This window comes from Callospermophilus lateralis, chromosome 1 (assembly GCF_048772815.1).
Source record: "Callospermophilus lateralis isolate mCalLat2 chromosome 1, mCalLat2.hap1, whole genome shotgun sequence".
Lineage (NCBI taxonomy): Eukaryota > Metazoa > Chordata > Mammalia > Rodentia > Sciuridae > Callospermophilus > Callospermophilus lateralis.
In genome coordinates, this window is record NC_135305.1 from 7,338,320 (window position 1) to 7,366,278 (window position 27,959).

At 52.8% G+C, this 27,959-nt stretch overlaps 1 protein-coding gene across 1 annotated transcript; it reads right to left on the minus strand.

The window, feature by feature from the left end:
* Window positions 1-986: 986 nt before the first annotated feature.
* Window positions 987-27,277, minus strand: Krabd3 (KRAB domain containing 3). Its single transcript, XM_076832128.2, is given in 20 exon segments — window positions 987-6,439; window positions 6,664-6,814; window positions 6,817-7,443; window positions 8,957-9,067; window positions 9,552-9,656; window positions 10,095-10,235; window positions 10,326-10,523; window positions 11,156-11,332; window positions 11,881-12,033; window positions 13,776-13,949; window positions 14,322-14,465; window positions 14,939-15,139; window positions 15,817-15,972; window positions 16,996-17,169; window positions 17,387-17,518; window positions 18,571-18,726; window positions 19,352-19,501; window positions 20,096-20,215; window positions 20,603-20,729; window positions 27,192-27,277. Coding segments are annotated over 20 exon segments (3,318 nt in total). The 5' UTR covers window positions 27,204-27,277; the 3' UTR covers window positions 987-6,330.
* Window positions 27,278-27,959: the final 682 nt, after the last annotated feature.

Below are 27,959 nucleotides of genomic sequence, written 5' to 3' on the forward strand. Positions count from 1 at the left end.
ACCACAGGATCTTTGCAGTGGTCCTGTGTTTAGGGACAGGAAGGGTGGACTTTGTGGCTTCTCAGTTTTCCTTCAGCCTCTCTTTGACCTGCTAGTTTAGCTTTGATTTGTAATTGCTTCCCCTTCCCTGCAGATGGCTCTGAGGCGCTGGAACTGAAGCCCCTCTTCTTGCACCAGCATTCTTCTCTGAAATAGGAATTCCTGCCGCTCTGCCCTAGATCTAATACAGAAAGCGTCTCTGTGTGATCTGACGGACAAGCAAAGACATCTCAGACCAAAAATAGCCTCTTTTTCTGCTCACAGCAGCCTGAGAGTCCATTGAAAGTTTCTGGGAAAATGCAAATATTTCCTGCGGTGGGGGAGGGGGAGGCAATAGAATGGACTAATTTAATCAGCTCCCTAGTTGAGAATTTCCAAGGGGCTGGGATCCAGAGAGATACATTTCATTGTTGGGTTGGGAGAGGGAAGGGCAAAGGCCAGTAGGAGGATTCTCAGCTGGGGGCACTGACCCCAGAACCTGGGGGGCTCCCATGCCATGCACATGCCCCGCCCCTGCAGCTGCCCCCTGCCTATTACAGGGCTCTGTGGCCCCTCTCCCCAACCCACCGGCCATCACGGTGAACTTCTGCCTCCGAAGAAGTGCCATAAGCCTGTCTGGCTGGGCCAGGGAACTCCCCGTGGCAGCAGGGAGGGGAGCTGAAAGGCCACAGGAACCCTGACCACAGAGGGGGATTGTTCTGCGTTTGCCTCCCAAGATCAGCTCTCAGCCCCTGCTGCCCGTTAGAACCTCCTTGAAAACATGCTGGGGGATTGTGCCTTTCTTCTGTTGATTACTTCAGTGTTTACACACACACACACACACACACACACACACACACACACAGAGCATGTCTCTTTAACATTTCTGTGCTTCAGCTTCCTCACCTGTAAACTGAGACTACCTGAGTGTTATGAGGAGTAAGGAATGAAGGAAACCCTCGAGAGTGTTCAAGTTTTCTCCACATGAATCTTTAGTGGGTTTATTCTTAGATTCTTGATTTTTTTCTCTCTGCTACAAATGAAAAATTTTAAATAATTTTAATAACTGCTATTGATATATGCAAATACAAATTATTTTTGGTGTGGCTTTTTATCAGTTACCTTATAAGCTCGTTATTATTATTTTTTTTTATTTCAGCAATATGACTGTTTCTGTGCACAGTCATTCTACCTTGGAGTGGTGATTCCTGTTCCTTGTTTTCTAACCCTCAAACCTTTGTTTTCTTCCTGCCTGACCTGGCTAGAATATCTAGTATAAGACTGATAATAATGTCTGAAGGGACTCCTCTCTTGTTCCCAGGCTGAGGATACACTTAAATATGCCACCATTAAGTATTAAGCTTTTTTTGTTTGTTTGCAATTTTTACCAAAGTAAGAAATTTCCTTTTTCATCCTAACTTATTTAGAATACGTACAGGTGTGGGCTTTGATCACATGGTCTTTCTGTAGCCACTGAGATGATCACAATTTTCTTCCTTCAACAGGAATGCCAGTTACTATGGGTGATTTTCAATTTTCAAAAATCATTCTTGAATTTCAAAAATCAAACATGGCCATGATGTCTTCTCCTTTTCTTTCTTCTTGGTCCTGGGGATTGAACCCAGCGATGCACTATCACTGAGGTACGTCCCCAGCCCTTTTTATTTTGAGACAGGGTCAACAAGTTACCAGGCTGGCCTTGAGTCTGCAATCCTCCTGCCTCAGTCTCCCGAGGAGCTGGGATTCTATAGTAGTGTACCACCGTGCCTGGCTATGGTGTTTTATTATTCTTATACGTGGATGGGTGATTTGGGAATATTTTATTTAGGATTTCTGCTTCTGTGTACGTGTTCTGAGACTGGCCAGTGATTTTCTTCTCTCGATTATGCTTCTGAAGTCAGTTTCAAGGTTATGCTTGTCTCATAAACCAGCTAAAGAGCCCATGTTTCTCTGTTCCTCTGGAGAGGATTGTGTATTGTTGACATAATTTCCCTGCAAATGGGAGGAAGAAAGTCCCCATGCCACCTCCCGGCCTGCGGCTTCTTTTACGGAAAGACGTTTCATGATGGAAGCAATTTTTTTCATTGGTATAGAACTGCTCTGGTTTTCTCTCTCATTGCTTCTGTTTAAAGGTGTCTTTTTTTTTTTTTTTTTTTTTGCCTGTTTCCTCATCAGGAACTTTATTCAAATGTGTGTGTGTTGGGAGAAAGGGGTCATAAAGAGGCCGTGAGGGCAAAGGAGGAAATATAAGGAATGACTTTTTTAAAGAATAGTAATGCAGATTGCCTGAATATCTCATCAAGTCTAAGTGGGCCACACAGTTTTCATTCTGAAAACTAAGCAAGAGGTAAGAGTAAATTAAAGTTTTCACCGTAAAGAAATAGTGACTATTTGAGGGCTGGGATTGTGGCTCAGCAGTAGAGCACTCATCTAGCATGTGTGGGGCCCTGGGTTCGATCCTCAGCACCACATAGAAATAAAGTAAAGGTATTGTGTCCAACTACAACTAAAAAACAAACAAACAAACAAAAAGAAATGGCTATTTGAAGGCACAGATATGTTTCACATTACCTAAAGTATGGATGTATCAAAACATTCCATGTTACCACATTAATATAACAATTTTTATGTTTTTTAAAGGTGTATTCTTGTGGGAGCTTAATATTCTAACTAAATTTTCAGATTTTTGGCAAAAAGTTGCTTGTATCATCTTATCTTCCTCTTGTCTGTGGTACCTGAAGTCATGCACCCTTTTCATTCCTGAAGCAGATTTGTTCTTTATTTTCTAAGTTGCTGAGGCTGATCTCGAACTTGCCACTTCCTGCCTCAGCCTCCTCAGGTGCTGGGATTACAGACATGCGCCATGGAGCCTGGCTGTGCTCTCTCTTCCCATTGACAAATTTCACCACAGCCCAATCAGTTATTTTGGGTGGTGCTGACTCCATCTTTTGCAGTATGCTATTCCATTACTTTCTGCTGTCTCTTTCTCCCCATTCACTCTGGCGCGGACTTGCTCTGCTGTTCAGTTGGCAGCTCCTGAGTTCCCAGCCATCACGCGCTCACCTGTGCCCAAGTACTCAGCTTTACGCTACAAGTTTGGATACATGGCATTTGCTTACAGTTCTAGATGCTTCTAGCTTCCATTATGATGCCTTCATTGGCGTGTTATTTTAGCAGTATAATTCCGATTTTTTGGATATACAGAATTTCTAGTTGCATTTTGCTGCTTTTTCTAGCTTAAAAGATAAGGCATGGTCCGTCAGAGAACATATTCATATAATCTCATTACTTTTACATTTGTTTAAACTGCTTGGTCTTTTTTTTTTTTTTTTTCTTTTTTTAAATGTTTGGCATCTGCTTGCAAAGAACGTGTATTCAGTAGTCCTACGGTGCAGTGTTCTGTGTCCCCTGATCAGGCTGATTCTGTTAACTGGCTTGTTCAGATCTTGTATTTCCTTCCTGATCTGTCTTATCAACCTTTGAGGAAAGTATGGTAAAATATCCCAGATGATGGTCAATTTGGAGCTTTCTACAATTAGTCCTTTAAGGTAGCGCAGGGAAAAATGGAATGAATGAGAACTGCCCCCACCGCCGACCCATAGCAACACTGTCAATCCAAACTTGACAGGAAAGAGGAAAAGAATGAGGAGAAGAGAAAATCCCAAATAAATGACAACATCAAAAATAAAACCCTTGAACATGTGGGGTAAATACAGGGCACACACTACGATGCTACATTCAATCCTAAGTATTATCTATAATTGTTACATTTAAATGGGTTAAGGGGTCCCAGAATAAAATTTAAGATAGATTATGAGATAAAATCCACATGTAGATGGTTGATAGGAGGCACATTTAACACATGGAGATGTGAGGTCAAGAGCAATCTGGCGGGGCTGGGGTTGTGGCTCAGGGGTAGAGCACTTGCCTATCATGTGTAAGGCCCTGGGTTCAATTCTCAGCACCACATATAAATAAATGAATAAAATAAAGCTTCATCAATATCTAAAAAAGTATTAACAAACCCAAGAGCAATCTGGCATGAGGCCCCTTTAGCCTCCTAAAGGTGGTGTGGTCCCTGTACTCTCTCCCCCAATTCCACTGGACACTTAGGGGTGGCTTGGGTGGGGACATGGGAAACCTACTCACATCTGAGTGGGACCTTCCCACTTTCCTGCCTCATGAGGGCCTGGGCTGGCAGGGGGAGGTGGCGTAGGCGGAGGGCCCCTCATGAGCTGGGTGGGGAGGGAGGCAGGACCTGCACTCAGGCCAGCAGGGAGCTGCTTCCCAGGATGGTGGCATGCAGACCTGGAGCCTTCGTTGTCCCCACCTCCAGGCCCCTCAGAAAGGTCCTGTTTTCCTCAAAGTGGCTACATTTCTTCTCCAAAAGAGCCCCTGCACAGCAGCTGGACACAGCACCAAATACCTATATTGTATATAGCCTCTCATCAAATCAGACTCTAGAAGGCTCTTCAGCTAGCAATCGTGGAAGACGCTAGAGACCTGCTTCCTGCGAGATGAACACAGCTGCCCATCAGGGAACTTCCTACCATTTAACCACGCACATCCCATGGTCTCACACTTCTTTGACCACAGTAGTCTGGGGAGACCTGGACAACCCGGGCTGGGTCAGTCCTGACTCTCCTGTCAGGGGCAGGCTCAGGCAGGAGGAGGTGGCGCACTGAGGATGAGGGGCCAAGTGCCGGGCAGCAATGAGAATGCTAGCTCTTCCCAGCTCTACCAACGGCAGCTGCGACCCTGAGCAAGTATTTCTTGTGCCAAACTCGTCTGTCCCTTTGCCTCTGTGGCACAGGGCTCATGTGCTACCTGTCTGTAAAGCCCAGGGGACAAAAACCACCCTGATGTCCCACTCAAGGTGGGACCCTTCCCACGCCCCTGCTTAGAAGGGAGAGGAGAGGGGGTGTTTCAGCAGATGGACAGAATTCCCTCCCTTCAGGCAAGGGCCACCCACGTGGGACACCCCTCCAGCCAGTCTGCGTCCTACCCCTGCCTGTTGGTGCTGAAAAGTGCCCAGTGCTACTCTGGAACAGGAGCTGGCCTAGCTGAGCTTCCTCAGGAGCTGAGAGCTGAGGACTTTCCCGTCCTGTCAGCACAGCTGAGGAGAGGCCACTTCTTCCAGCCAACATCCTGCCTACACAATCTGATGCATGCTGACTTCCACGCCATCACCTCGGGACTTGCTCTGGTCCTGTAAGCACCTTAAATGCCCCTTTGTGGTGGTCTCTGCCCCGGGCTGCTCTGCTGAGACACCACTGGCAGCCAGCAGCAAGGAGGGGTGAGTCCCACGCAGGACCTGGAGGGGCATCAGGTCACAGCTGTCTCCAGTGGCCCAAGCCTTAGGGACACACTGGGCAAAGCAGCTTGTGTGGTCTTTGTGGACAGAGGTCCCTCGTGGCCTTGGGCTTCAGCAGGGGCACCCAGGGTCCCCAGGGCCCTGTGTGCATCGGCACAGTTCCTGGACGTTCTTCAGATTAAATGAGGATGTGGGTAGAGCCCCAGCTCTGCAGATGAGGCGAGCGGCACTGGAGCACTGTTCAGTGTCCACGACGGGGCCACAGGCTGGTCTGTCCCACCCAGCAGGGCAGGAGCCTGCTTAGTGACAGTGGTCATGCCACTGGTGTCCAAGACAAACCCAAGACTGACCCCATTCCCTTGTGTGTTATGGGCCGGTGTCCCAGCCTGTGCCCAGGACCTCAGGTCTTACTTAAAGAGAGGGTCTTTATAGAAGTGACCAGGTTGAAATGAGCTCTGAGGGCAGGCCTCCCCAACACAGCTGGCACCCTGACAAAAAGCAGGTACCCGGAGACAGAGATGCACAAGACACTGCAGATACAAAGACGGCACCTCTCTGTGCCTGTGCACAGAGGCCAGTACAGACCTGCCCTGGTGGCCAGCAGAAGGAACCAACCCTGAGGATCCTGAGCTCAGGCTTCGGGCGTGCAACGCCAGCATGTGCACTTGTTGGGCAGCCCCAGGCTAGCCCCTTGGGAGCAGCACTGCTAAGGTGCCTTGGCGTCTCCAGAGTTGCGTGTATGTGGGATGCTGAGCTGCCTTGTCCCCACTGTACTGGGGGCCCAGTCCAGCCAACCATACCCCAGTGTGGGCCCCCACCAAGTGCCTTCCTATAGGAGCCAAGGGCCCTTCCTCAGCAGCTAATGTCTTAGAACCCACACTGGTCATCCAGCTTAGACCGCAGGGCAGAGTTCTCTCAAAACCACATGTGCCAGCATTTACTCCAGGAAAGCAAGGGCCCAGCCCTCTGCTGGACTCCAAGATCAGGAGGGGCGGTGGTCAGGGAAAGGGCCTCATGGTCACGATACACGGCTCTGTGTGTGCGCACACCACCACCTGAGTGTGGATGGTCCTCGTGAGGACAGGAGGGAGCAGCATCTGACTGAACCTGAGCCAAGACACCAGAAGCATAGTGAGGAGTGCACCCCACAGCAGCCTCCTGAGCAGACGCCACTGAGCTGGCACAACCAGGGCAAAGGGCGGGCGTCTGGCAAGGGGACACCAGCAGAGCAGGGGAGGAAGGCCCATCCTGGTAGAGGGCAGCCTGGGGCTGGCAAGGGGCACCCAGGCTGCCCTGCGTCCTCAGACAGCTGAGCTGCTGAGGGGCCTCACCATGGGCTCCTGTGTTCACCACCCCAGAGGGTCCCCAGGAGGGCTCTCCCAGCAGGCTGCAAAGATCCTTGCCTGGTCTGGACCCTGACTGGTGCTGCCCCTGCAGGCAGTGGCTCCATGTCTGCACTTGTTGCAAGAGACATCAGGGGGGTAAGGCAGCAGGCACAAAAGTGGGGAGAGGGCCTTGGCACCCAGGATGTCCAAGAAGGGGGTGCCCAGTCAGCACAGTGTGGCAGTTGGGTGCCATGGAGGGGGGCTGCTGGGATGGGCTGGGTCTGGGTCTGGAAGGTTCTGCTGGGGGAGCATTAGGGGGCACCAGGTGGACCCTCCCTCTGGGGAGTCCCAGGGGGTCACCTGTCCGGCAGCCTTCTGCTTGGACCCGCAGGATCTTTGGTTTAGGTCTGGCAGGGCCCTTCTGCCTCCAGTAGGGCACGTGTCTGTGACCCAGTCCATTGGCCCAGCGAGGCCCCCGGGGGAGTGACCAGGGCCAGGAAGCCTGGCGCTTTGGCCCAGGACCCTGGTGGCGCCTCCCCAGACGATCCACTTGAGTCCTCATTGTGGCTACTTCCTGAGCCAGTCCTGCCAGGGCTGTGGCCAGCTGGTCCAGCTTCTCTGAGAGCGCAGCACCAAGACTGTGCAGCTCCTGTTGCAGGGGCCTCCCGCAGGGGCATGGTGGCTGCGGGGAGGCAGCTGGCCACGACGGTGAGACAGCTGCCGGAGGGGGACACTTGCTGGGTGGCTCAGGTGGGTCCCTGGGGAGCTGCCTCCTTTGGGTCCTGGCTAAAACCAGAGTGAGGACAAGGTTGGAGTTTCTGTGCTGTAAGGAGCTTTTGACCCCCAGTTCCCTTGCACTAGTGTTCCGTGTCCTGCCTGCTCTAAGCCTGGCTTCTAGAGTGAAGGAAGTTGCCTCGGGCTGGAGAACACGGGTGCTACGCCTCATTACAGCCAAACTGCCATCCTCTGCCATTCCCCACCCTGATGGGTAGCACCAGCCAGACACGGGTTCCATGGTGACCAGCTTTCTCAGGACAGTGGTCTTTCAACTTCTGGGGAAAAAAAATTTGGTGTGTTCCTCTGCCACCACTAGGGCCAAATGTTCCACCTATCCCTGCCCTGGGGGGTCAGTGAGAAGGGCCCAGAGAAGGCCCCAATGGCACAAGGCTAGGGTTGAGGGTGAGCACCCAGGAGATGGGCCAGGAGTCCAGCTGAGAACCATTAGGATATTTCCAATGGGGTCACTCAATACCCAGTGCCCTTGGATACAAACGCCCCTCCTGTCTTTCTTCCCCTCACTCAAAAGTTATAGATTGAGAGATTTTGATGTCTTAAATTATTTTAAAAAATAATCTAGCAGGTGCAGTGTGTACACCTGTAATCCCCAGCAGCTCAGGAGGCTGAGACAGGGGATCTCAGGTTCAAAGCCAACCTCAGCAACTTAGCAAGCCTAACCTTGTCTCTAAATAGAATATAAAAAAGGCCTGGGGGTGTTGCTCAGTGGTAAAGCACCCCTGGGTTTAATCCCCTAGTATCCCTCCACAAAAGAAAACTCATCTAACCCTTTACCCGCAATTCCCCTGGAGTTGGGCTCTCCCAAGGTAAGCCTTGCAGGCAGCCCTAGGCCAGACCCTGCCATTTCTTAAGGCACTTGGCCGACTGGGTGGAGGGAACTGCTACCCCTGTTCCTGCGCCCCAGCCAAGGCTCTGCCCTTCTCTTGTCAGCACCCCCAGAGCTGCAGGTGGAGCAGAGTGATGGCTTGAGTGGTCCAAGGCCCCAAGGCCCCAAGCCCTGTCTGGTCTAGTTCTTTAGTTGAAGCAAGGACGTGGCTATGCCCTGAGGGAGGGCAGGGGCCAGCCCAGAGTGCACCCCCACTCCAGGCCACACTCCCAAGTCCCTGGTATTAGGCTGCCCCAGCGTGACCCAGGGCACAGGTGACTTGACCTCCTGCCTGTCTCATTTGTGGCTCCTCAGAAGTGTGACTTGGAACCAAAGATTTTGGGATGACCCTGGCCAGGTCACTCAACAGTGCTGTTCACTGTTTCCTCATCTATTCTCTGAAGTCCCCTCAAACCCCAAATTTTGATTCAGGACAATTTCTTCACTGCACGAGGTCTTGGGAAGCCCCACAGTTCCTGTAACGAGACACTGAAGCGAAATGGGCACCAGGAGTGGCTCATAGGTCAGACATTCCCTGCCCACAACCTGCACAACAAACTTGGGAGGGTGTTTTCTTCTTGGAACTGGAGGCTGGGGTCCTGGCCAGTGCAGAGGGGACAGGGAAGCCACCAAGCTCACCTGCAACACTGTGCCTTCCACATCCAGGCTCTAGGCTTCTGGGTTCTTCACCTCCCCCGGACCCGGGCCTTTCTTCCAGCTGAGGGGCAGGCCAGGGATGCCCCGCTGCCTCTGTGGAAAGAGCACAGGGCACTTGGGACAGGGAAACATGTAATTTTGCCAGAGCCACTCTGACATGAGGATGTTAAAATGTGGAAGAAAAAAAAAAATCAAGCTTTCCACTTTTAAACAAAGATTAAATGAGATGCAAGATGGACCCTGGGCCCATCAGAAACCCTGGCTCTGGTGAAATGGGCACATGAGTGAAGGCCCTGGTGTGCAGCCCCTGCCCTGTTCCCAGCAGGAGGGCTGTGCTGCAGTGTCTTAGTGTCCTCTGCAGCTCCCGCCTTATGCTCAGGGATCCATTAGGTAGGTCCTGCCCACAGCAAGATACCCCAAGGATATGCCGGGGGCATCCCCTGGACCACAAGAAGTCATTCTGACATCTTTTGCAGGGCCATGGGGCAATGAGGAATGTGGTATGCAGGGGCGCAAGGCAGAGGCCGAGGCCTGTGGACGGAGTAGCTCCGGCCCCTGACTAACTCCCTGGCCCTACCTCCGCCTCCTGCGGCACTGCTGAGAGGGATGGGTAGGCAGGCACTCTCTGCAGCCTCTTCTCTCCTGGGTGACCGGGACTTGCCTCCTGTCCCTTCTGCTTTTCCTACTGGGAGCAAACACTGGGTCACAAACCTGGGTGGTAGAGTGGTGGCTGGGGGCAGCAGGTGGCATTTCTAACTTTCTTGACAGAACAACCTCCAAGAATTTTTGCTTTTGATGTTTCTTTTGTTGACTGCCAAGTTTTCAAAAAGTTACATGACGACAATGTTATCATTTTATACACACACCCATACCTATTGTGCACATATAGTATTAAGTATGTGTCATCGAGTGGCTTGCCAAGAATCCTGCCTCCAGTCACGCGCAAGCCCTGCTCTGGGTACCCTGCTCAAGGGCCCCATCTTCTTCCGCCTCAGCTTCCCTTACAGGCACAAATGTAGATCTTCTGTCCCCAGGCAGAGTAACAAGGGGGCTTGGAGAACTCAGTCTGGACCCCGGGCCCTGTGGGGACATGTGGATGCATGCGGGGACTCAGGCTCACCTGCATCAAGGCCACTGCGGCCCTCAAACTCTCTTCTTTCAGGCCCATCACAAGGGCTGTTGCCACTGTTGCCTCTGGGGGACCTGCCAGGGCCAGGGGACAGAGGAACTGGATGCTTGCAGCTGCGAAGGTGCTCTATCTCTGTCACAAACAAAGCTGGCATCAGAGCACTGACCAGTATCCTGGAGAGCAGCTCATGGTCACCCCTGCCCTGTGTCCCAGTAGACTCACCCTGAAGAGGTGGCCGCCAGGGCTCGGGTTCCATCCGTGCATCTTCATCAGAGCTGCTGAGGCTTGAGCTGGCGCCAGGGCTGGGGCTGGGGCCAGGGCCAGGGCCCACCAAGCAGGTGAAGCGCAAGGGCCTCACAGGCAAGATTCCCCTTAGAGAGGTCTCTAGACAGTGCAGTGGGGAGGGCCTGGGGGCTGCCCCTATGCGGACAACAAGAGAGTCAGCTGGCTATCACCTGATGGCAGCTAGGAGTTTGCCCTGATGACCAGGTTCACAGACCAGGTCCCTCATGGTTCAGTCCCCAGCTCACATGGGGTCTGAACAACTCTCTCTTTGGCTATGGGACATGGAGAAGTCAAAGCCTGGTCAAGTCCCTGGCTGCTCTGGAAGGCCAGTTGGGGAACTTTCCACAAGTGTCAAGTCCCTAGAAGCCACTGTGGTCAGGTTCTTGCTAAGCCCTGCAGCCTCTCGCAATCTGCGTCCCTCTACCCTGCACCACAGAGACCAGCAGCTGGGCAAGGGCAGGAGGGTAAGAAAAGCCACAGGACCTGCTGAGCCATCCTCCTGCCCCTGCAGACCTGCAGCAAGCTGCCAGAAGGATCTATCTGGACATAGCAGGTGGAAGGGGGCTCTTGCCCCCCAGAGTCTCCACTGGAGAAACCAATGGCTGCACAGAACAATGGTCTTCCCACCCTGATCTCAGCACTGGGTCACTTTATCTTTTTCTTTCACCAATTTCAGTTTCTGCCTGGCTCTTGCTTCCATCTTCTGGGGAAGGGATGAGAGAGAAGGAAGGAGGAAAAACATGCCAGTAACACTGGAGGCAGCTTACCATCTTGCAGCCATTTCCACGGCTCCGGCCTGATGGTCCCCTGTTCTTTGAACCCTTGGTGGCAGGTGCGGATGCAGCTGGAGGTGAAGGCCTGTGGGCTGGTCAGATGCAGGCTCCCAGTAGGCACTTCTCCACCCTGTCTGAGGCATGATGACTCAGAGGTCTCACCCCTCTGTCCTGTTTTAATGAGAAGCCAAAATGGCTGTGAGCCTTGTGGGGCCTTGTGCTACCACAGAAGCATAGACAGAGAATTCTGCCCACTGTGGGGCTCTCAGGCACACAAATTTAAGGAATCACCCACTCTGCCTGTCTCAGATGGGATGGGGAAGTGGTGCCCACTAGATCCTCCAGCATCTCTTTATTCAGGAACCCAGCTCTAAGGACTCCTGGGAGCCCTCAGATGCCACGTGGGGCTCGCTTGCCAGGATGAAGATGCTCAGTGGACAGGGTTCCTGCTCAGGCCTGTGTGATGCAGCATTGGATAACGGCCAGGATGTCCATGTCCTGGACTCTGCCCACACTCATTCGATAGTGAGACTGTATGTGTGCTCAACAGACCACCTGGCTTTCTGGCCTCAGAACAAGCCTTTGTCCTGGCTGTTTCCAGAGTATCTTCTTGGCTCAAGTGGATCTGGCCCAAGATAGTTGGGGGCAGCCATGCCCAGGCCAATGGTACAGAAGCTGACCAGCCCCACTCTCAGGTACCAGGGCCACCCCTGAGTTACCTTCCTTGTACGCCATCCAATTCTTAGGTTCCACTCTCCTGGGCTCCCTGTCTGCTGCTGAGAAGCCAGCCCGGGCAGGCTGCTGCCTGGGTACCGGCAGCTCTTTGAGACAGTTCTCCAGCCCCTGGAGTGGGGAGCTTCCTGGCAGGCATCCTGTGAAGATCCAACATTGGCCCTCTTGGGTGACTGGAGCCTTGCCTCTTCTGCAGCATCCAGGGCTAGGGGCCATCAGAAGAGGCACAGAGCTTTGGACGTGTTGTGGTAGTTTAGGGCCCTGGATGGAGACCTGGCCCCAAATATCTATCAGCCCTGGCTTGGGGTGGCCCTGTCCAGGCTGCCTTATAAGTAAGAAGCCTGACCTGTCTCCTTGGCCACCTTCACAGAAGCCTACCCACGGTGGAGGAAGGAAGTAATGGGGAGCCTGGCCACAGGTGTAGGTCTAGGCTCCCTCAGTGCACCCAGCTGCCACCATGGTGAGGGATGGCAACACACCAGGCCCTAAGGACTGTGAGTAAGGCTTCCTTTATTACTCAAAGGAAGGCAACCCTGCAGGCTTCCTGTCCTCTGCATATGACAGGCCACAGGCCACTTGAAAAACACAAATACATTGTAAAAATTTTGTATCCTAGTGATGGAGTTGTGCCAGCAATGGGAAGGAGCTGAGCTGGAATTCTAGAGGGAAGATCCCTTTCCAGGCAAGCAGACAGCACTGTCCACATTCCTCCCTGAGGGACATGTGCTGATAATTCTGGGCCCAGGCGCAGTTTAGAACCCAAAGCCACATGCATGTCGAGGGCAGAGTATGAGCTACCACAGGGTGTTTGCTGGTTCTGGGTGCTGCGCCAGAAGCTCCTGAAGGGCAGCGTGAAGGCCCCTCCATTTGGGTTACTTAGAACCCATGTCTAAGTAACCCATGTCTATCTGCAGAGGACACATGAAAAAGAAGTGCACCCCAGGACACTCTGCCCTGACACAAGATGAAGTGGTTTTGGTGGCCAAGGGTTAGCAGGACAGAATGCAGAAACATGCCAATGGCAGGTGTTTAGATGAAAAGCAAGGTGGGGACCTTCCTGGAATGCCACTCTCCATATGAGGAGACAGAAGCTGGTCATGGCAGGTGTCTCTGGAGGGTGGTCAGATTCAGTGGTGGTTGTGGGAGGTGCAATGGGGACTGTGGGGGGCGGGTGGAGAGAGAGACTTTACTTTTTCCATATAACTTTCTGTAGCTTTTGAACAAAAACATTTGATTTTGTTACCCATTAGGAACTAAAAATTAAGCCAAGTCAGCTGCATTTCAGGCAAAAAGCCCCACACCCAAGGGGTTCCTCCAGGGGACTCAGGCCTGCATGGCCCAGTCAGAGTCCAGGCTGTAGTTCTAGGCCTTTCTATTAACTAGAGATGGAGCCAGGACACAGATACAAGCAGGTACCCGGTGTGCACCCATGGGACACGGACAGGCCAAGAGTATTTGGATTATTCAGGTGGGGAAGAGGCTAAAGGGATGCTCAGAAGCACTGGAAGACCCCAATGTCCCCAAATCCCCAGGAATGAGTCTCCCAGAGAGACCCAGGGAGGCACAGGTCCCCAAGCACACCTCTGAAGTTGGTTTATTCAAAGCATACTATACTTCCCCCTAAGCTGGAGGCCAGTCTCGCATATCTTTGTGGCTGGGACAATGAAGAGTTTAACTCAATAGGAAAATTGAATATACTACCTGTCTTTTTGGACCAAGTCACTAAAATGGACCCCTGCTCCCACCCTGTCCAAGACAAGTCCATTCCTGCCTCAATGTCCCCATCTCTGCTCTGGCACAGGGCTGATGACCTGACTGGGCCAGAGACCTTGATGGGCAGGGGCCCTCTATGACATCTTGTCCCAGAGAGTTGGTAGCTCACCTTTTCCAGGCCGCTGTCCCTGGCTCCCCCCAGGACTCCCAAAATCCAGGTCCCCATCGGTGCTGCAGGCTGAGGAAAAGCTGGTGGGGGTGCCTCGGGAGCCTGAGGGTTGAGCCAGACTTTCTCTCACATAGCCCTGCAGGCCCAGAGGCAGAGGTGGCTCCTTGGTGGCCTCTGCGGGAAACAGCATTTTTCAGGTCACAGCAGAGCCTGCTGGAGAAGAGGCCCCTGGGCCATGGAGTAGATGGCACCAGGAGACCCTGCCTTGAGGTATCTCTCTCCAGGGTTTCCCATGGCAAAGATGCAAATCCCCAAACCCCACATTTCACCTCCTAAAACTAAAAAAAAGTTCTCCAAGAAGAGGGCAAGAAGACTTGTAACTGCTGCTACCAAAGCTGGAGAGCTGCCTGGGGCCAGGCCTGAAAGAGGGCAGTGGGAAGAAGGCACATGCTTCAGGAAGCTGGAGAGGACAAGCTAACAGTGGCCTCGGTGTCTCTCTCCACCGTGTGCATGGACAGGCCACCCCAGGCCCACTACACAGTCTACCTTCACTGTGTGATCCTTGAGACTGCGGCTCTGAGTGCTGGGACACAGAGGTGGCCAGTGTCCGGAGTGGTGATGACCCACCTGGGGGAATGCCTTTCAGACAGGCCTCCAGAGCTGCCAGTGGTGAGCTTGAGGCCCTGCTGGCTGGGAAAGGAGAGAACACTGTCATCGTCCCCCACAGGTCCTTGCCCTGCCTGTCGGGCCCTGGCTTGGTCCCTGGCTGGCTGCCCCTGGCCTGCCTCTTACAGGGCTGATGAGTCTTACACCAGACTCTGGGACCTGCCGGGCAGCAGACCCTCCTGGAGGGTACTTCGATCCTCTCTCTGCTTCTCTGGAGGGAATGAAGGTGTCCCTGGCCTTGAGGACAGAGATAGGGCAAACCACCTGCCTGCAGTGGCCATCTTCCTCAGGCAGGACCTCAGGGCACAATGAAGGTCCTTACTGAGCAGAGTGCTGCCAGGGCAAGGCCTGGGTTAAGGACATGGACTGAGGTCACTGTGTGGAAAGGAAGCCCAGGGACAAGTTCCCTGCCCAAGGGACATGCAGGTTTCCTGGGCTTTGGGAGCTTCTCTGAGCACAGTCCCATGGAGACAAGGTAAGACAATCCCAGGCCTTACCTTGAGCTGTGGGGCCCCAGCAGTGTGTTCCGATCCCTTTAGTGTCTCTGGTAGCAGAGAGGCCATGGCCCTGCCTACCAAGCTGGCAGGATACAGGCTCCAAGTGGCTCTGGGACCAGCTGTCCTCTACCTTGACCACAGTGAATGAGCTGCCAGCTTCAGTACCAGGGCAGGAAGGAGGGGTCTGGAGGTGTCTGGACCCTGTGTGAAGGAGGTCACCAGGCAGTCCAGGTTTCACGACTGGACTCACCCCAGGTTTTGTGAGGTGAGGTGGGGCTTCTACGGCCCCTCTGCATCCACAGCAGTCACTGTGCCTGGGTACAGTCACTTCTCAATCATCAGCACAGACCCAAGTCACATTCCTACTTCCATCAAAGGCCCTTTGGGTTGCTCTGAAGCTTTCTAAAGAGGGATTAAGCCAGCTCTGTCCAGTTAGCACCAAATCAGATCTTTCTCCTTGGCCAGACAAACCACCCAGCCTAAACACACCTGATGGGTACCCCAAGCCCCAGTCCTACTACCAGACCAGACAATCTGAGGCCAGCCCAAATCCCAGTCAACACCACCTACTGCCAGGAACCCCAAATCACAATTATGGCTTGAAAGTCTACTGGGCTACAACTCCAGCTTCTATGTTTTGGCTTCCCGCCCCACCATCCCTTCCTTCCTTCTGAACTTTTACTTCATTCTATGAAAGCCAGTCTGGGAAATGATCAAGAACTGATTAGGCACCTCCTCTGTGCCTTGCTCCATTTGCTGAGAGATGGTGCTCAGTATCAGGCCCTCTGACTGAGGCCTGTGTGCTTTGTTGTGGAAGGTCACCCACTGCCCTGCTTGTGGCAGCCCCTTCCCTCCCCAGCTCAGCAGGTGGCCTTTACCTTCGGAATTCTTATTCAAGGTCCCTGGATCCCCTTGTAGCAGCAGGTCCCCTGCTCCTGAGGGATTGGGACACCTGTCCTGGGCCTCTGGGATCTCCTTCAGACAGTTCAGCAGACCCTGGAGAGGAGGATCCCCCGAAGGTGACTCAGTCTTCACTAAGGAAAAAGGCACACATGTCCACCAGAGCCCAGAGTCCAGTCCTCACACCAGACAGGAACCATCCAGTGTGCAGTGAGGATACAGGGCCAGAAATCGGCAGACGTGAGTCAGGTCTTCCCATGCCTCATTTAGTCTTGTTTAAGTCACTGTCATTTTGGTGCCCAATTTAAAAATGCCTACCAACCATCCCTCCCAGAACAGGACGGGTGAGAACGGAGAGGCACTCAGAGGCAGAGTGAAGGAGGCGGGGCACTGGACAGTGCCCTGGTCCCAAGCGCAGCCTACTTTGAGGGGGCTGTGACACACATAGTGCGTGTAAGAGGCACACTGCTGGAGTTAACCCCGCCTGAACCCCGTGGAGTGAACCAAGGACCAAAGCTGCTGCAGCCTTTAAAACAGATTCTATTGTCATGTATAACTAAAAAGAACCAAAAAATTAAAAAATAAAAATAAAACTTAACAAAAAATAAAATAACATGCAGGCAGTATTTAAAGAGAAAAAATAAAAAACATAATAAAGTGTCACTCCAGACCGGAGCTCCTGCCCCACTGGCTGTCCAGACCGGGGCTACTCTGAGCACCTCACCGAGTGTCAACAGGAAGTAATATTGAGCGCTGTGGCTCTTCTCCTGAGTCCCAGATTAGGAAAAGTGAAGAACAAGAGCAACCAGGGCAGCATGCGTGCTTCTGAGTTTTCTTTTTCTATCCTAATGCTTCTTTAAGAGTCACCTGGGGCTGGGGATATGGCTCAGTTGGCAGAATGCTTGCCTTTCATGCACAAGGTCTTAGGTTCTAATCCCCAGCACCACACACACACACACACACACACACACACACACACACACGCACACACACACACAACCACCTGGCTTCAGTCACATGACATTGGGAATACAGGAGCAGCCAGGTTAGTAATGATCCTCAAGGGAGACAGTGTGGAACAGAGAAATAGCTACAGAATGGCTTTCCAGGCACTTTGGAGCCCTTGGCCTGAGGGCATCAGATGCCCAAGGACTCACCTGGCCAGGGTGGGCTTGCTGGCCCCGGCTTCACTGTGGTCAACCCTGATGCACCCAGGAGAGGGACAGCAGGTAGTAAGTTTGGTGCTGCCTCAGCATTCTGGGGCCCAGGCACAAGGATTTCTTTCAGACAGTTGATGAGGCCTTGCAAGGGGCTATTCCCAGGAGAGATTCCTGCACACAGACAAGGTCACTGAGGTCACTGTATTCCTGACGGGGCAACATAAGACCTTCTACAGTCACTGGGATCTCTGGGCAGCTGAGAATCACCCATGTGAACAGACGAGGCCTGCCCACTGAGGCTGCTACAAGACTAAACTGACTATTCCCCTGTAGCCCATTCAGCTCCAGGGCAGGCCTGATCTCATCCCCAGGAAAGCCAGATTCTCACCAGTCCCTGGGGTCCCTCTCTCCTGGGTTTGGTGGCTCTTCCTCTGGCCAGAGCTGCAGGTGGGAGGGCTCAGCTCCTCAGCAGGCGTTCCTGGGCCTCCCCTTCCTGTTGGCCATGGTTTGTCCACAGTTTCTGTTGCAGAAGACAAGGAAGGCTTTTCTAGCCTGGGCTCCACTTTGGGATCACCCAGATCCAATCATCACGAGGAGAGACCCCTCTAGTTCCTCAACTCCCTGGGGGCAGACAAGTCCCAGAAGCTAGCTTTGGAGGAGCTGTTCCAGGAGGGCTGGGGACCTTTCCCTGTTTCCTTCTAGTTCAACTGTAAATACCAAGATGTTCACTCTGAACACGCCTAGACACTTCCTCCCGACCTCAGCCTCTGAACAGGGCTCAGCAAGTAATGTCTGCAGCTTCAACACACGGACCCCGATCTCACACTTGTGCTTCTCAAATCAGGGCACATGGAATGTCAGGGCATGTGGGTGGATAACACCTGAAATCAGAGACTAAGTAGGCTGTGTTTTGGGGAATGCCAATCTTTTTTTTTTTAATATTTATTTTTTAGTTGTAGTTGGACACCATACCTTTATTTTCTTTCTTTCTTTCTTTTATTTTATTTATTTTTATGTGGTGCTGAGAATCAAACCCAGGACCCTGCACATGCTAGGAGAATGCTTTACTACTGAGCCTCAACCTCAGCCCTGGGAATGCCAATCTTATTCCATGTTACTTCTAAATATTCTAATAAAAAGATATTTAGACAAATGCAAAGTTTGCAAGAATTTTTAAAGGTACAATGAGACCCCAGAGAAATTCTAGGGCTACTGTGGCCTTCTCTGAGGTTAGGCTTTGATATTAGACGGTCTGAGAGTCAGAAGAGGTGCACACAGGTGAGTTACCTGCTGGGCCCTGTGGCAGAAACTGCCTGTGTACATGCACATGGTCCTCAGCAATAAGGGGTGGATGAGAGGCCTCCTGGGGACCAGGCATTGCGCCCCTCCCATTTGGTCTCCTGACCAGAAGCAAAGTATGCTGCCCTGCTCTCTGGGACCTTCGCCCCCACTCAGCAGCAGAGGAGACTGAGTCCCAGAGAAAACAAAGAGGGTGAGGGTTCAAGTTCCCTGACTCGAGGGTTGAGGACCTTGAAGTGCTGATGGTCCCCATCGCTGCTGGATTAGACTCACTGATGGGGAGGGGCCTTCCGGGCCCCCCATCTCCAGGCGGGCCACTGGAGGACGAGCTGCTGGTCGGTGTAGTGGCCAGGCTGGGCTGGCTCACAGGGCTGTCCGGAAGGCAGCTGAGCAGACCTGGGGGAGGGCAAGACTCCACTTCCATGGTCACTGTTGAGGGGGAGAAGACACTAATGCCAAGGTGCTCCTGCCACTGTCACCACCGGGGTCCTTCCTTGCCATGCTCCACTAACAATGGCCAGGACACCAGGGACCTAGGCACCGCTGTCACTAAGCTGACCCCCACATTATAGACCTGGTCGCGCACTGACGAGGCTGCACTCCTCCAGCTTCTGCTCACTCCATTATCATCTGTCACCAGCTGAATGGGGAGGTGGGGCCTGAGGTATGTGAGCAGGGACCAGGGGGAGGACAGATGCCTGGGGAGGTGGAAAGGGCACTGACTGGGAAGTGACCTGGGCCTCACTGTCCACTCAGAAGGCTCAGCCTCCCTCCCTCCCTCATCTGCAGGACATCAATAAACACAGCTCACCTACCACGCAGGGCCCAAGGCACAGGTTGGGGCCAACGTGAGAAGCCCAAGCTACTCTGCACTCACCGCACCCAAGAGCTCAGAGGCCAGGCATACAGCCAGGGCATCAGGAGCCACTGGCGACTGCCTCCCTGCAGGAGTGGAGAGGAGCTGGGCGGCACACTGGGCCAGGGTGTGGACTTGGACTTCACCTTGTGGAGGAGCTGTGAGCCCCACAGAGACCGGCCTGGCTGGCTGACTTACCCTCAGGGCTCGCTCTTTCCCTGCCCAGGCTGGTTCCCCTGCTCTCAGGGCTGTCCTCAGTGCCCTTGACTTCCCGGAACAAGAACTCTGGGATCCCCTTCACCAACTGCACCAGGGCGGTGAGGTGCAGGCTGTGCCGAGGCTGTCTTCCTGTGGAGGGCCACAGTGAGCCCCGCGACCCTGTCTGCTCAGCACCTGTCCCTCAGGCAGCCCTCCCGACCAAAGGAGGAGCAGCCAGGAGAGCCTGATGTCCCGTGGGCTCAGATCAAGAGAGGTGCCTAAGGAACAGCCAGGATCGGGTGGGAGCAGTGTGTATAGGGACACAGGGGTCTCCTACACCTGTCTCCTTTCTTAAGGGAATGTCAAGCAGGGCTGTCCCCACCAGCTAGCCCTCTGCCTTTCCTGGAATCCCCTAAACTCCCGGCCTTGCCCAATCTGGGCCCTGTGGACCAAGTCTACCATCAGAGGAGCCGCAGGCTGGCTCTGCAGGGGCGGCAGGGATAAGGGTTCCGCTGGAGGCAGGAGCAGGCCTGAGGTGGGTGTGCTCTCCAGGGTGACCCCAGGTTCTTCTGGCACTGCTCGGTGGAATGGACAATATGTAACATGCTCTTAGTCCAGAGCAGTGACAGGTCAAAGCCAGGGAGGGCTGCAGCAGGGAGGGCTAAATTAAGCATGTTGAGGTCACAGTGTCACCTGAGGACCATGAGTAAGAGGGGGAGCCCAGAGTCTGCCCAGAGGACTTACCCTGGGGGCTTCCCTTTACAGGAGGCTCCTGCCCCTCATCACCGTGACTCCCTCCTCCCATAGCTGCTCCAGGCTCCGTAGGTGACAGAAAAGCAGAAAGGGGAAGCAGCTCATCTGTCCCTGGGGAGAAAAGCAAGGACAGTCACCCTGGAAACAGAATGGTCTCTCCGTCACAGAATCGAGTTGTGGCCCAGGCACCCCACATATCTGTGCAAGTATCTCTGTGCATGTTGGTGGGGCCACCCACACTCAAAGATCCAGAGCAGCAGAACCTAGCAGTCACTGCAGACCTCACCAAACGGTACCCAGCGGGAACAGAAGGGGGGCCCGGCCCAGCACCCAGCTTTCAGGAGGCCCCTAAAACTGTTCCTTTCATAGATGAGAAGACTAAAGCCTGGTGGGGCCTGGGGTCCTACAGTCCTGGGGCCTCCTGGACTCCAGTCTCCCCAATTCCATTCTCAGTTGGCACTTGCCGCCTGCACCCCAGGGAGGCCAGTGGAGGCATACCCACGGAGACCAGCGTCTCGTAGTTCTCCCGCATCACGTCTCGGTAGAACTCCCGCTGCCGCTCCTCCAGCAGCCTCCACTCCTCCTCAGAGAACCGCACAGCCAAGTCCATGAAGCTGATGGGCACCTGCGGGTGGTCTGGGGAATGTTGGCAATCCTTGCCAGCAGGGCCAGCCCAGCTGCCCCCTCAGCTCAGTGCCCTGCACATGTCTCTGGGTGAACTCGGGGATGGAGAGGGAGCAGTGGGTGGGTGGGACCTGATACCAGAAGCAACAAGAATTGGCTAGAGACGGTGTTGGCATCAGCTGGGTCCCCAGCAGGACTTGTTGAAGCTCTAATCTCCCGATCTGTGAATGTGACCTCACTTGGAAATAGAGTCACTGCAGGTATAACTAGTTAAGAGAAGTCACACAAGTACTGTGGTCCTTTAAACCAGGTGACTTGTGTCTGTATAAAAAAGAGAAGAGACACAGAGACAGATCCAGAGGGCAGGAGGCCATATGAAGATGGAAAAGATACTGGAGTGACAGCCACAAGCCAAGGAAAACCTGGGTCCCTAGGATCTGGGAGAGGCAAGGAAAGAGCCTGTTCTCAAACCTGCAGAGGGAGTGCAGCTATGGATATCTCAGTTCCAGGCTTCCAGACTCAGAAGGAATGAAGCTCTGTTGCTTTAAGACCTGGGTCTGTGGCTCCGTCACAGCAGCCCAGGAAACTACAACAGTCTCATGTCGCCCAGTCCCTAGGCCCCACAAAAGTCAACCCTGGGATGAGAACTCTGGCCAGCCTGGACTTCACCTTGTGAGATTCTCTGAGTTAATAAGCACACTTCCCTGAGAATGTGAAGGCCCGAGATCCTAGTGCTGAGGATTAAAATAAAATAAAATAAAATAAAATAAAATAAAAAATTAAAAAAAAAAAAGAGTCGACTGATAAAACCAATTAGTTATCAAGGGTGAGGATCCCTTATCTCAAACACGTGGGACCAGAAGTCTTTTGGATTTCCAGTTTGGGAATATTTGCTTCTACATAATGAGATAGACTTAGGACAGGACCCAAGTCTAAACCTGAAATTCATTTATGTTTCCTACGTATTTTATACACATGGCCTGAAGGTATTTTTTAATGTGCCTGCCTTTTGACTGTGACCTGGTACACGAGCTCAGGTGTGGGATTCTCCACATGTACCATGATGCTCAAAAGTCTTGGATTTGGGAGCATTTTAGATTTCAGGATTTTTTATTAGGGATAGGGATGCACATCTATATAATTAAGAAAAAAAAAAGTTTTTTTTTTTTTTTTTTTTTTTTTTTTTTAAGCAGGGAAGCTACAACACTCAGGAATCAAAGTTTGACCCCCTCCCTAGGCCACTCTAGTAGCCTGTGACCCCTCTGACTTCAGATTCCAATCTTATGGCCACAGCTCTTCCACAGACCCTCTGCTGCCAGGCTGAGTCCAGGCTCCCAGCTCTGCCAGGCACAGCCGCCTCACTTTCCAGGTCCTGCTTGCCCTCTGAGGACTGACGTTCACACAGCGCATCCCCATGGGGACCCTGCAGTACACAGGCACTGAGCTCCATGAGATGATGCCCACGAAGCCCTTCTGCATAGGCAGACTCTCCAGGAGAAAGATAAAGAGACCCTTACTAGACAGGGGCCCAGGTCTACGAGCAGAAGCAGTCAAACTGTCTCTTTAGTCAGGTGAACAAAACCTCCAGTGCATGTTTGCATCAGGTCAACCAGAACAAAAACATCATCAATTTAAACATCACTAGATTCAAAGACCCACACGATGAGCCCACAACCAATTTATGGCTAGAATGCTTAACCAAGAAGAATCATTCTGAACCCATATATCAAATGATTGACATGGGATTTGATTTTCGAGGAAGCTTGCCTGGGAAGCTGCACTTCTCTTCCCAGGAAAATCTTGACTCAGAGCTCAACCCTGGGCGAGCCACAGTCTCAGGTGAGAGGCGTCCACACCTCTCCCTGTGCCTGGCTTCTGACAGTCCTGTTCTTTTTAGCAGCACAGTGAAGAACCTGCTGGGGCTAAGTTAAGATCCCATTGTCCCCCTGGAGAGTCCTCCTTGGACCCCTGTCCAGTGACACTCCAGGCTGTAGTCCAGCTGTCCTCACCTCGCCATACTCCCTACCCCAGGCCTCTGTTTCACCCTCTCTTCCTTTGGGATGGGAGTCTATTAGACACTGTGCCTTTCTTAGAGAAGTACCCAGAAGAAACCCCAGAACCCTGGACAGCTCTGGAAATGGAGTTCTTACACACCCAGTACTCATCTGATTTCTATACCTTCCACCCTCATCTTTGGCTACCCTGTGGCTTTTTAAGGTAAAAGCAACCCTTCTGTCTTATTTTCTTTAAAATTTGTCATTCAGTAGATTTTAAAACAACCATGACACCCAGAAAATGGACAGGAAAGAATTTAAAGTTAAGGCAAAAATGAACTTTGGATAAATTAAGCAAAATGTAAGTTCTGAGAAGTGTCCTTCTGGTTCAGAAATGAAGGCGAATTATGATTTGTAAGAAAGAAATTATAAAGAAAATGAAGACACTTGTAAAGCAAAGAAAACAGCTTCTGTCTTGTTTCATCTACTCAGTGATTTTAAAAACCGTCACGGCTACTAACTGGCAGCCTTGTCACTCACTCACTGTACTCCCCTGCCTGTCACCCTGACAGTTGACAGCTAGCACCAGGCAGTCACACCCCCTGGTACTGTGGGTACCATCCACAAACCCAGCTAGACAGTCTCTCTAGTGACTGCCTAGATGCACAACTTATCGCACGGCTTGTCACAATGCCACGCAGGAAGAATGAAGTGCATCCGGTGTCAGGTGCATCTAGAGGAGGCCCCTGGGAAACCATCCGCCCGTTTCCACTAACCTCACTCCTGTGCCCTGCTACTGCTGAGCCTGCTGTGTCCTCCCATTGTAATGAATCAGGTGTGAGCCTGTCGACCTGCTTGTCCTCCTAGGGATTCCTCAGCCCTGGATGCTCCTGGGGACCCCAGCACAGGCTCCATTATGCTTGGCCACCTCATGCCCCACTGTGTTGGGCCCATCACTCCTCAGTCCTCCCCTCCATCTGCTGGGCCTCTCTGCTCTCCCTCTTCCTCCTAGAGACCTACCCAGCCAGGGCTTGGGAACCATGGGGGATTGCAGAGTGGGACAGGGCCAAAAGGTCATCAAAGCAAGTCAGTATCCAACTAATGAAGGCTGCTGGGAGCTTCAGACTTGTCACAATAGGCCTAGGGTCCAAATGGACATAAATGCCACTTATGGACTGAGCAGGCACATTTTACCTGTATTCCTTGATTACTAAGTTTAAAGGTACAGATGCTGTGATGGCCAACATGCATGTCCTTTAAAAGTAATATGGATTTAATTTAAAATATGTGAAAAAACTACAACCTAATGCACTGAGAATACCACCATGTGGAGACTGGGGAAGTTAAAAAGAGGGGTCACAGAGTCAAGAAGGCTGGTAGCCCCTATTTGCAGTCCAACTGTCTCACAGCTGAAGTTAAAGCAAGTGGGAACAGTTAACCACCTGAAGGAATAACCAGAGCAGTGGCGCAGCAACATATCGCCCAACAGTGCCAGGAGTGTACAGGTGTTGCATGCAGACCTTTCGGGGGACCGGAGGAGCACAAAATAGGTGGAGACAGGTCAACAGCAATGCATGCTGCCTGAAGAGAGGGCGTGCCAACAGAGTGGCACTGTCTCACAAACCCAAGGGTCTGAGTGTCCCTGGCCTTGACCAGGCAGCACGCATGCTCTGCCTGCATTGCAGAGCTCTTCCTGAATGGCAGTGGACACTTTGGCCACTCCAGCTCTGCACTGGAGCAGACCTGCATGCTCCCCAAGCAGCTCTGTGTCAGGACCAGGCTTTCCGTGCAGATTCCACTGCAGGTGGTGCTATGGTGTAAGTGTGACCCCTGAGTCCATGTGTTGGACACCTCACCCCTAACTCGAGTGTTGAGAGGTGGAAACTTTATGACGTCATCAGGACAAGAACAGACTGATGCCACTGTTGTGGGAGTGGGTTAATGACCTTGGGATTGATTCCTGGTAAAAGGCTGGGTTCAGCCCCTTGCTCTTTCTCTCTTGCCCTTCCCTCTTCCACAAGAGCCAGATCCCGGCCCCTTGATCTTAGACTTGTGATCTCCCAAAACTGTGAAATAAATCTTGGTTCTTAATAAATTGCCCTGTCAGGTGTTCTGGTATAGCAGCACAAAACAAACAAGACAGGTGGCCGAAGACTTAATTGGCCACCATTTATTTCCAGTTTGATTGTCAGTTCTATTTTTCACTGAAGCAATTGGCTTAATCTGTGTCTTAGTCCACTTCTGTTTCTGTAATAGAATACCTGAGACTGAGAGATCTGCAAAGAAAAGACGTTTATTTTTTATAGTTCTAGAGGCTGGAAACGCCATACTTGAGGGCATATGCTGAGGGCTTCTTGCTACATCATAACCTAATGCAGGGCATAATATGGTAAGGGGGCTGGCACTCTCTCTTTCTCTCCCTCTCTCTTTCATACAAGGCCGCTCCCTGATAACCACTAATCCATGAATAGAGTAATTCATTCACAGGGACAGAGCCCTCAGACCCAATCACCTCCCCAAATTTGTACCTCTCAAATGGCATGTGACTTTAGGAATTAAGTTTCCAACACATGAAATTTGGGAGACACCCCTAAATCACAGCATCCTGATTTATCTGTCTTCTGTGAGTTTGTTAACTCACAGTTGAATTGATAACTTAAAGTTGATTCTCCTGGGAACCATAACCTAGGGTTGCAATGAACAACATCAGATTAGTTATGGGATTTTAGCCAAACTACTAAATCCATTTGAGCCTTAGCAAACTCATCTATAACACTGGGATCACAACATCCTACCTCATAGGGATGATGTGGAGACAAAAATCAATTGATATAAGAAAAATGCCTAAAATAAATGCTGACTGATTTGCAGCCAGATCTGCCTGCTAATATTCACCTGCAGGGCACAGCCTGCCACCTCTGGCTCTTCCACACACTACTCCTAACCTCCCAGGAACTCTTTATCGCCAGGCTAAATATATCTGGCTTTTTTAGACATCTGTGAGCAATGCTTTCCAGAGGTCTCCCCACCTCAGCTTCAAGATGGACTCCTGGGTGATGGAGGTATAAAGTGCGAATGGGAATTGACTGTGGCCTGGGTAGGTGCTCCTGTCAAAGGCTTCTCAGGGTTCTGAGTGGAAGAAGAGTGAGCAGCGCACACGTGCGCGTGTGTACAAGTAAGTGTGTGCAAACACTCATCTTCAGAGAAGGAAAGCCACTGTCCTCTTTGTGCTCAACCTTGCTCTCCTCCTCCAACCAACACAGCAAAGCTTTTGGGGCTGATCCAGGCCTACTGTAGCTCTCTCTTAAAACACGCCTTCTATTGCATGACTAGCCCCATGCAAAACTGCAGCCTCAGTGTCCTGAGGATTTGTCCACCTCTCACAGTCCTTGCTAGTCTAGACCCATTCTCCCAGTGTGACTCAGACTAGCAGATCAGACCCTGTACCACACTGCCCTCACTGTGCTTACAAGGTCCTGGGCTCCTGGGAGTCACACTGGATACGAAGACCACAGGCCCTGTCTCTCACTGTGACCTTGCATTCCCCAAGGCCAATCCAGGCCACCTTCTCCAAGTAGTCACATAGCATGAGAATGCATACTTCCCTGCACATTAGATCTGAAAAACCAGTGCTCCAACCCCCTGACTTTGCAGAACAAAAAACTACTGTACGAGGAAGCACTAGGATGGGGTTTGTGGGCATATCTGAGCAAGGGTGTCCTTGGACTGCCCTGTCAGCCAGAGCTACAAAGGAGACTGCCCTAGCCTGTACCATCTGGCTTCCTGGCTTCTCTCTTCTCCCAAGATGCTTGTTAGGCACTTGCCATGCTAAGATCCTGGGACAGTACCTGCTCTACCTGGCCACACACGGTCCCACCACTATCCCAACATAGTTGCCTAAAGGTGGCCAAAGTTCAGAGGCCACCACAATTGCATTGCCAGCTCCTGTCCAGGAAACCCTGCAACTCCCCAATGGCATTTTCACTGCCCACAAACTCAGTCTCAAAGGTGCCCAGGGGCTCCCTCCACCTCTTGGATATACCACTATGCATCCTACTGACATAAAACTTGGAATCTGTTTTATCTTCTATTTCTCCACTTCCACCTCCCCACTCCCTGGAGCCAGGATCTTGCCAAAAATAAAAGTATCGGATTTAGTAGTTCCCCCTAGGCCTCCATGCCCACCACTCTCAGGATAACTTGTAGCAAAAAGGAAACACGCAGAGAGGGAGGGCGATGCTTTAAGTCCAAAGAACGAGTTTCCCCAGGAGGCTGGGACTTGGGTCCGTGGGTCCCGGAAGAGGGTAGGGGTCGGAGTTGGACCTGGACTTCAGCGCACGAAGTCCTCAGCACCGGGCTGGCCTGGCTGGGTCCCGGATCTTCCCCGCCCCGCCGCCCCGGGCCGCCCTGCGCACAGCAGACCCGCCGCCGCGTCCATCGGCCCGCGAGCCCGCCCCGGCTCGCCTTACCTGGCGCGCCATCCTAGCACTCAGCCGCGCGGCCGGCCCAGCTTCCGGCGGTCACAGGCGGAGGCAGCCACCGTCGGCCGTGGCGGCCGGGCTGCGCGCGACAGGAGGCGGGGCCAGGAGCGCGGGCCGCGGGGGAACGGCGGAGTGGGCGCGCCAGGGCCCGCCCCGCGCCTGGCCGAGCCCGCCCCCGCGCCGCGCATCCCGGGAGGGTGGTCCCGCTTCCGGCCGGCGCAGGCGCGGACTACGCTTCCCAGAAGGCCCCGCGGTGCCGGGGCGGGCCGGGGCCTGCTCGCTGCCCATCACCCGCTCCCCGGGGCTGCCTGACAGCTGGGCGGGCGGACCGGCTCTGTCCAGCTTGCAGCTGCACGCGCCCGCGTGAAAGCAGCCTTCTGTCTCTGTTCATTCATGCAGGCATCCGACACCGAGAGCATCCTGTCCAGGAGCCAGGTGGGGATGCTCGGACGAGAAGTGACCAGTGTCTCCCAGAGGCCGCTGTCACGTAAACTCGACCCTGAGTTGGGGAGCCCAAGGGCGCGGGGCCCAGCAAGGATGGCCCGAGCGGCCGCCAGATCCTGGCGCGTATTCAGGATCTGTTCCCGGCCCCTTCACTCACCGCACTACTGACCCCTGCGTGCCATTGTATTTCATGTGACTATTTGCTGGTCTGTTCTGTTATGTGGGATTTAAAGTAAACACGCTATGAGTGAACTAAGCTTTGGCCTCACCATTATCCGCTTCCTGCTGTGTTACCCCGGAATTCAGATGCTG